The following is a 10,132-nucleotide window of genomic DNA, read 5'->3' on the forward strand; positions in this document are numbered from 1 at the left end:
ACTGCAGAGAAATTCACAGCCAGTTTGCCACAAAACCCATTCACAAAAGCCCCATGCAGATCTACCCAAGCATCCCATTTTGCTGACAGTATGCTACCAGTTCAGCTTATAATCCCTCTGCTGTACGCTGCTGAGAATACTCTGGGGTAGTATCACTACACACCTGCCCCTCTCTGCCTACATGCAAACCACAGGGAACAAAACCCTACCAGCAGATGCAATCTGCATTTCCTTGTACAAGGTCAACAAACTGCTCACAGTGATGGTAAGCACATACAACGATGCAAGGCAGAGCCAGGAATAGCAGCTTTTATATACATTTCCTCCTAAGCAGGGAACAAGGGCATTTATTTTGGCAGGGCTGATGAAGCAGGTGAAGGAAAAGGAGGCAGCTGTGCTGCAGACAGGAAAAAACCAGCAAGGTCACAGCCCTCTGCACAAGCAATCTCACATTTAGCAGAGACTGTGGCAACTTATTGGTTTGAAAATTGTAGCATCAGATGACAACAGCAAAACCAGACAAGTTTAAAGGCCAAACAAAGCAGAGTTTCCATCCATTACTTTTCTTGCAGAGAGAACTTGATTTATTTGCAGTGATCATGCACATCAAATCCCATCATACAATGAATGACTTCTCATCTTCCGCAAAGCAGATCTTCCAGGGCTCAGATCACTACAGAGGAGGAGGAAAACCTCTTCTTCTACCTAGAGTTCTTCTAGCAAACTAGAGCAGACAAAGTTTTAGTCATTAGTGCTTGCAGCTGACACTGAATATCAAAGCTAACGTGGCTAATTTAACATCACAGTTAAAACTGGTTTATTCAAGCAGTAAAGACCCAAGTTGGCAATACAGAAGAATAGGAACTCCCACCTCTCCCATTTACAAGGTAAAGCTCAGCAGGCCTCCTCACTCCTACATTCAGGCTCCCAATAAGATGAAGTGGGAAGCTAAGCACAGTATAGCTCAGGACCAGGCCAGTACATGCAGAAATGCTGAATCCACTGACTACCAGCCCTGCTCAGCAGTGCTTAGGATATCTTTTGTATTAGGACTTCAAGCAGAACAAAAACTTCATGTTTTAAGAGATCTCGTTAAAGGACTGCTGTTTCTAAACAAGATTAGCTACTAGTTTTCATGGGATTGGGAAGGATAGGGCCAACTGATCCCAGTTAGCTTAAGAAGAACTGAAGTATGAGTCCAGGAAGCAACATTCTGAGGCATGTCCTCAGCAATTCTTCTATCTCCAACCAAGTCACAGAACAACAGAACGGCTTGGGTTGGAAGGGAGCATCCAGTCCCAACCCCCTGCCATGGGCAGGGATGCCACCCACTAAATGAGGTTTTAACATCCCCAGAGGAAAGCTCTACAAGGCTTTAATACACCGCTTTTACAGGCAGCACAAGCCATTCCTAAAGTACCGTTGTCCCAGTCATCAGACCTAAGAGCATCTGAAAATGAGGTATTAATGTCAGTGCGTGGGACTGCAAAACATTTGCTATTATCTGGTAAAGCAGTAAGTGCCCTTCTGACTTTGTATTCCATTACAGCAATTGCCCTCTCCTCCTTTCACTGGATCTGATGCAATATATGATCTACAGAATTAAGAGGATTTGCAGCATTAGATTCCCAGCCTACTCTAAGTATAATGCTATGTTACACTGCCTGACTAGAGCATGAGCTTTTTAAGACTAGTTTGGTGCATCATTCATCCATGACGCATCTCCTGGGAGAAGAAACAGCAAGAAACAGGCAATGGGTGTGAGGAAGGAATCATTGATCCTATAGACATCTGCATGCACTGATCACAAAGTACAGGCAGCAGCAGAATTCACATGCACTGACAGGACAGAGCCATCAGAGAGCTTCCAGTGCCTCAGAAGTCTAGTTACTACTTCCAAGATGGCTGCAGAGAACCTCCAGTTAGATCAGCAGTCTCTCAGTAGTGCTTGTTGCCAATACGTAGACTACAGCCAAACAGGATCATAGTATGTATGTTTGTGATAAGGCTGAATACTGAGCATTTCTCTGCAGAGGCCTAGCTGAGGACAAATATATCAGTTTATTCCAAGAACATTATTTATTTGGCCTTGCCCTTGAATTCTAGGGAACATTAGTGTTGAGGCAAAACAGTTTAACCCCTGCCCTGGAAAACCCACTTGTTCTGACAGTCCAAGAAATATATTGATGGCCATGTCACATTCACTTCAGTGTGATTTTTAGACAGCAGCTGCTGTGGATGCATCTGATTAGCAGCTGTTCAGGTTTCTAGCGTACATGAATCCACATGATGTTTTGCATTCAGAAGAGCACTCATGATCCTGTAAACAAATGACCTGGGATCCACTTGGATCTGAGCCTGTACATTTCTCATCCAGCACTGGAGCTGCATAGCTCATGCAAGCCAACAGCAGGTGCCTGTTGAAGGAAAAAATATTGATCAGCCTGAACTGCGAGTTGCCACATAGAACTGCACACATACTCACGTGTGCTCTGAGCACAAAGCTGGGGAGCCAACTCCTCAGTAAGCAAACATACCAGCACAGCATGAAGATTTGGCTCCTGAGTCGCTCAGGTAGGATCTATTATATGCTGAGATGTTCTTAGACTAATTAATCTTCAGTCAGGACACACCTGAGCTGGGTCACAACAGAAGATCTGCACATCAGGTCAAGAATAGTCACTGAGTCTTAAACTCAGTGTGCACCCTGCTCAACTGGCAAATGAGCCAGTAGGCCCAGAAATACCCCCGGGCTCCTAACATAAGTCGACTACGACACACTTTAAACCTTAGTCCTCAAATTAGACTAAAATAGACTGCTTGTGGAAGAAGCATGCAGTCAGACCTCAACTCATTAACTCCAGGATATGAGCATTCACAAACTAACAGACACCTCAGTATCTGAAAGTATCAGAACTGCCAGCAGAAGATTTTTACTCATTTCAAGTCAGCTTCTCCATATCCATTAGACCATCCTGACAACGCTCATAGATCTATATTGAGTCTCCATGACAGCCACAGGGCTGTGCCAAGCATCCCACCACCATTTTAGAGATCTATTAACACAAGGTTTCTACACACCATGCTGCATTTGGTCAGATACCACACAAAACATACTGTAGAACTCCAATGTATAGGAGCTACACATTCTGCATCACACCTTACTGACAGTATATACCCTAGACTTCTCGTTGAAAACCTCATCCTTGCAGGGATTAAGGCTGTCCAGCACTTCTTACAAGCACTGTCCACTAAACTCATCTATTAAAGCTACCTAAATTCCTTGCTACATCAGCTGCTCAGCTACAGCACCACCGAGAAGACTGTATCAGATCTGGCACATCTCCTCGTTAGTCATTAGGAATCACATCATTTCATCAGTGCCCCAGATCTCATTATACGCCTGTACATGTCTCAGGTTTATTTCTTTAAATGCTTTGAGGCAACATTAACTCAACTTTATCACCTTCTACGCAGCTATGATTTGTGAAAATAAGGTATCCAATACTTCACTTGTGTGGGAGCTGTTATTAAGAGATCTTCAAGTGTACAGACAGTATAATGGCAGCTGTTATAAGTTTCAGAAATAAACATCCAGATTTGCTCTGCTTTTGTACGTGCCTTCCAGCACAGCCAAATACCACAGACATGGACAAGTCCAACCCTCTGCCAAACAGCTCAATTCAGTAGTCAAATAGCTTCACCTTTTCACACAGTGAAAATGATATCAGCTCAAGCTACCGCAGCTTTTAACTGCAACCTCTGAGTCAGTCATGTAGCAATATCTTCCTGCGCAGAGCCTATGAGAGCCTTCAGCCCACAAAAGCCTACTCAGGCAGCAATTCTTAGTTTTATTATGTTATGAAAATACAAAGTCCTCTAGAAAAAAAATGTAGCCCAAGCTGCTTTATGTCTCTGCAACTAAAAGCTTACAATTAAGCTGCCTCAAAGGCCTTCTCAAGGCACAAGGACCCTGGCTACAATCACAGCCCTATTTCTGAACATGTTCAGAGTTGTTCAAACACTCCAGATGTTGCAGAGGTTGAAAGCTAAAGATGATTTGACATTGGACAGCCCAATAGTGATATATCACTTCAAGGCTACAAGTGCTTGAAGGATTTACATCAACTCCAGCGAGCTCTGATCACATTCTGTTGTCTGGCAAAAGCTATCAAGGGCAAACCTGAAAAACAAGAGACCGAGATGAGGACAGGAATATTAGTTGGGGATCTCAAAGTTAAAGTCACAACATGTTTTTCCTGCATGTTTCAAGAACGTTAATTAGTGCCATAGGCTAAAGTTTCAAGAACTGAGTTTTCAGGTACTGTGCATTGTGAGAACACACTTCTCATCCTTTTCTACTGTTCCAAATGTAATGGGTAGGGGAACAAAGTAGACACTTGCCTTCTACTCCATCAAAAACACACACAGAAGGCTCCATTTGAAACTGGCCTACTCCAAAACTACTTTCAGAAGAAATTATTTCCCTTCCTTATCTGTCATTTTATACTATATTATATGGACACAATGAGGTCTCACCCTGCTCCTCAGGGCATGCTACTTCTGTTAGAAGAGCTACAATTATTTCAGATACAACTGAAGAGCACAAAAGTGTTTGGGAACAAGGAGTCCTAAAAGTACAAGTAGAAATCATTACTTGAAAGCATCCCTTGATTTTCACTCACTGGTAATGTAATAGCATCTTACAAGTGATGTCTACTGATTACAGTGCTAGGCAGCAAGTGCACCTAGAAGTTATCTTCATTCTAAAGAAGAAAGCCCAATTAAGTCTGGTATTATCGGTTGGGAACATGTAGTTAACACCCCCATTTTATAAGCTACATTAAAGTCTCCAACAATGACCTAAAAATCAAAAATCAGACTGCAGATGCTTATTCATGAATAAGAACTGGGTTTTTTGAATTTCAGTTCCAGAGTGCCTAACTATTTCAGAGGCCCACATTTCTATAGCAACATCCCCATTAAGCACCAGGAAATGGGAGATCTACTTATGCTGCAGCATAATTTCAATTATTCCAAGAAGTCTGTTTGAAAAGCTCCTGCCTTTCAAAGAAGTGATTTCTAAAGTTGTGACTGAACAGCAGTTGAGTTTCTAAGAAGTGAATTACAAGTTCTTTTCCATTATGATCATGAACACCCACTAATAGCCTTCTTTCAGCAGGAAACCTGAACACCACTTGTCAAGACAGAAAGGACTTACATAAGACGTCTTCAGCTTTGTTCAGATAAAGAGCAAGGTACATGAAGAGGCTTTATGACCTTGGCTTGGTAGTCAAACCAGCCTCTCACCTACCAAAGTCTTTTAGAGAATCAATCCACCTTGTCCACTTGTCCATATCAAAATGCAGCAATACAGGCAACAACAGGAAAGTGAAGTCAGGTAATTCTCGTACCCTGTGAGGAGTGGTCACCTCCAGTGGCCATTAACCAACGCTTCTGAGCATGTTCCTTTATCCACTCCACAAGGTATTATGCAGTTTTACCTTCTTCTATGATATTCATATGCATCACATTAATAAGAACACTACCTTATGCACTACGATACTACAAAATAGCCCCATACCTTCATGTCAGATTGAGTTTGTGGTGAAATTACTGCCTTAGACTTCTTGCAGCACCAGCTTGTTGCTGCTATACAGATCAAGCTTATAGTTTGCTATCTCCTGGCCAAGCTAGCTAAAAAACCTCCTCTAGGATTCCTACAAGAAAATTAAGAGTATTAAGAGCTCTTTGCTTGGTGTGCTGGACTCAGTTGCCCAGATGACAAAGTCTCAGCAAAGCTTAAGCCCTCCATCTGCACTGCTGTGGTCCTACCCTTCTTTCTCATGTCAGCTCTCCACTGGGTTCAGAGAACAGCATGTACCAACACGTGCCCAATAAACCAGCTTAAGCTGACCCAGCCCCGGGGTTCATAAAGGATCAGGTACTAAAGGACACTCATTTTCCCCTTGAAGCACTGGTTAGTGTCTAGTCTTAGTAATGCCACACCACATACACGTCCAACCCACTGGTTTTATGTTTGCTGCCTTCTTTTTTTAATGTCTTCAAATAAACAGAAGCTGTTACTTACATACATCATGCAGTTTAGACAGCTCCTCTTCACTCAGTGCAGCCCAGGCAAACTAGAAGGTCGGACATCAACAAGCTGCAACATCTACCTTTTGTTACACACCTGGACTTGACTGCACAGGCAAAGGTCAATCTTAAACTGAGTCTTTACTTACCTTTATTAAGGAACTATGAAGCATCCTAAGTAATAAGGCTAAGAATACAGGAACTAAAGCTTATTACACACTGAAAGGAAGAAGCTTGGTACATGCTAATGCAAACATGTGATTTTGATACAGTGTTACAACAACAGTTCCTCACCCTTAACCTGGGTATTTTGCAAGCAAGCAGGATTTAATCTCGCTGACATTCAGCAACAAATTCGGTGCTGTTTGTGTTTATTGATTATAAACATCCAGGCTGCAGAGTTAGCAGAAGAGAACAAAAGTTTGAGCTCAAAGTTAATTCGAACCTTGACAACAAGGATGGAGACAACCAGCAAGTAAAATAACAGACCCATCTGTGAGTACTTACCATTAATAAGGTAACAGTGTTCATTCTTCTACTCAAGGAAAAAAGCTCCAGGTAAGAACTGTCAGTTAATTATAACTATATCAGCTACTTTCTTGCATGGTACAGAATCTCTGCTACACAATCAGTTACCTGAGACTGTCACCCTGTAATTACAGGCACCAAGCCTGGTACAGGTAGGAAATATAACAAGGCCACAACAACCAAGTGAAGCTGATCTGAAGGCACCTCCCAATCATTAACTGTAATGCCACACCGTGCGTGTATGTAGGAATTGTTCTTTGTTAACCCTCAAAAAGATAAAAATGCTGATTTTATTTCTCTCACCTGAAAGGTTCATTCAAACACATTTGCCAGCTTTTAGGATTCTGTCCTCTGAAGTTAAAGTGGGAAACAATTAAATGGTGCAGACCAACAGGGAGAAACAGCACATCACAATTACTGTTAACCCTCCTCCCACTGCCTGGGAATCAAAGCTGCCACCAATGGCATTACCGTTGTCATCATTAATTTGACAGAGCAGATTTGCTACTGGATGATGTCCACTGGATGCCAAGCCGATGACATTAACATAACGAATGCTGTTAAGAAGCTGCACTGTGACTCCAGAGGGCTCCCAGTTCTGCATCACTGCCTGCTTTAATGCAATCACTCTGCCTTCCTCTGCACATCACCAGCAAGAGTCTGCTGAGTCATAGAGCCTGTAGGGACACCGGGAGCTGCAGGGCCTGCGACTACAAACAACCCAGCTCTGCTTTGCTGCAGAGCAAATCACCCCCATCTCAGAAAACAGCAGTGCAGCACTATTAGCCTGCATTCAAAACACACGCGGCCAAAACCTTTAAGCCTCGATCAAACAAGGTAAATCTAATCTGAAGGTGGCTGCATCTCAGTGTCCAGTACAATGCAGCGAAATTTAAGCCTTTAAACAACAAAAGAAAAGCAAACAATCTTCAGTTCCTCTATACAGATACATTAAGTTCCCCCATTTCCAATGCTTGCAGACTAGGACTGCCACAGGTAGATCATATGAAATAGGAACAAGCACCCTGTCATTGGGAAAATCTCGACACAGACAGCATTAACCTCAGCTTCAGTTAGATAATAACACTGCAGTGGTTTTCGGAAGGTTAGGAACAGCGCATGCAAGAAAATATTTCCGTATTTAGACCAGTTAATAGCATTAATTTTCAAGTGGCATCAGATAATTAGTCCTAAACATCTTCCACCAGTTTGGGGGCTCCCATTCCAATGGACATCTATCTGCCCTCCAGCACTCAGGTAGTAGTGCATACACTACCTGCATACACTCCCATAGTGGGAACAAGCTCCACATTAAGTGTTTAAAACACCACACAAGCTTTAAGCCAGTGGTTATTTCAAGACTCATTTCTCAATTTAAATTAGAAGTAATTATGACTGCACCACATTAAGTGTACATATGCATAGGGAACAGTTTTCCATCTGGATGTTAGTAATCCACACTGAATACGAAAGAACTGTGCTATTAAAGCTCGACATCTGCTTCAGAAAAGTAATCCTTGAGGAAAACATGCCATGATTAAGATTTTTTTCTTCCATTGCCAGCACTGAACGGTGTATGATTTAAGCTGAGCCATTCGCTGTTCTTACTTGGTTGTGATGATCCTCTAAGTACAAAAGCTTGGATTCACATCAAGATCTCCATGCTAGAAATACATTCTATTTCTAGTCAGTGACGTTTAAGTTGAAAACGCTTACTAAGCACTCGCATTTCTTAAAGATAACTCCAGCACTCCTTGAAATGACCTCTTCCACACAAAAGAGAAGCTTCATTGACCTTCAAGGCAGTAAACCTATGCAGAGCTGGCACAGCACAAGGGGTTGCTGCATGTAATTCGATAAGCAGAGACAGCAAAACAAGCAAGAGAGAAATTAAACTGACCTGGTGTTTAGCATGCTGAAATTTCGACCCCTCCTGCTCATCGTGCTGTACCGAGTCAGCCCTCTCCCTCACACTCCTATACCCAGGACTGGGTATGATGTACTCTTTTCCGATGTCGATGTCTTTCATCTTCTGTAAACGCCAGGGTTTACTGCTGTGTTTGCACCTGGGCAGCCTGGAAAGGATCAAACAGCACTTTGTTAGATGGAACACCTGACACCTTAAAACTAGCTGAGTCAAAGCGACTAAGGAAAAGTAAAGGAGAGGAGCTTTATTACAATAAGGCTGCAGTAAGTGACTGCATCGTCCCATAACACCAGCTCCTTCTGAACTAGTTCAAACACACCCCGAGGTGCCTATAAATGGTACAGAGGCTCTGGGTGCACTGAGCACAGCCACAGTCCCCCCCCAGAACTACGATTATGCAGCTTGACAGCTTAAATAACAGAAATGTGGAGTTAAAGCCTCGAGAAACCACGCTCAGCTCAACCCTCCCTACAGCCCTTCGTTAACACCGATAATTGCTGCATCCCCACGGCTCACCGAGCTCTGAATAACACACCTCCCTATGCACACATTGCACAGCACCATGAGTCATCCCACGCACCACGGAGAAAACACTCCTTCTCTATAAAACCATTTGCTCGCTCCAGTGGCCAGAGCCAGCATTATATATATTATATATATATATATATAGGGCCACCCCTGAGCGCTGCCTCAGCCCACGGCCCCACTGTGAGGCCTAAAGGGGGTCAGAGCCCCACACGGAGCCACCTCCCCCACCCCACGTAGGACACGGCCCGCACTGCGGACACCTCAGCGCCCCACACAGGGACGAGGGGCCCGACCCTCCTCGCAGTGCAGGGAGCGGCCCCACCCCCGCACTGATCCCAGCCCCGTCCCGGTACGGCTCGGCCCGGTTCCGCTCACCTCCGCGCTCCGCCTGCCCCCACTGCGGCTGTTCCACTCAGCGCCCGCGCAGCCAAACAACATCCCTTATAGCGGTTCCGGCGTCCCTACGGCGCACGCGCAAAGAGGAGGGCGGGGCCTAGGCGGCCGCTCCCGCGCAGCGCCTCACGGGAAATGTAGTCCTCTGCGCGATGGCTGCCGCCAGGTGTGCGGCGAGCTACGGACTACACTACGAACTACACTTCCCAGAATGCCTCGAGAGCGCGACCGCCATCTTTCTCCCCCCCTTCCCGCGCCCCGCCCTGGTCCTGCCGCAGCGTGGGGGGTCTGGAACGTTCGGCACCGGAGCGATGAGATGCGATGCCATGCAATGCAATACAATGAGATGCATGCAATGCAATGCAATGCAATGCGATGCGATGTAATGCCATGCAATACAATGCAATGCGATTCAATGCAATGCGATGCGATGCGATGCATGCAATGTGATGCAATGCCATGCAATGCGATTCAATGCAATGCGATGCAATGCCATGCAGTACAATGCAATGCGATGCAATGCAATGCAATGCAATGCAATGTAATGCGATGCGATGCAATGCAGTGCGATTCAATGCAATGCATGTGATGCGATGCCATGCAATACAATGCAATGCAATACAATTTAATGCAATGCGACATGATGCGATGCAATGCAAC

General features: G+C 44.4%; 1 protein-coding gene across 4 annotated transcripts in view; it reads right to left on the reverse strand.

Annotated features, from left to right (window-relative positions):
- Positions 1-9,493, reverse strand: part of ABCC5 (ATP binding cassette subfamily C member 5) — a 35,044-nt gene extending 25,551 nt beyond the window's left edge. For all 4 annotated transcript variants that reach the window (XM_015871569.3, XM_085513634.1, XM_015871571.3 and 1 more), the window contains exons 1-2: positions 9,455-9,493; positions 8,525-8,699 (exon numbers count right to left, since the gene is read on the reverse strand). In XM_015871569.3, the coding sequence (XP_015727055.2) occupies positions 8,525-8,653 (129 nt within the window). In that variant the 5' untranslated portion in view covers positions 8,654-8,699; positions 9,455-9,493. The remainder of the gene's footprint in view (positions 1-8,524; positions 8,700-9,454) is intronic.
- Between the last annotated feature and the right edge of the window lie 639 nt (positions 9,494-10,132).

The sequence above is a fragment of the Coturnix japonica genome, chromosome 12, assembly GCF_054131305.1.
Source record: "Coturnix japonica strain WE chromosome 12, WE-NBRP24, whole genome shotgun sequence".
Taxonomy (NCBI): Eukaryota; Metazoa; Chordata; class Aves; order Galliformes; family Phasianidae; genus Coturnix; species Coturnix japonica.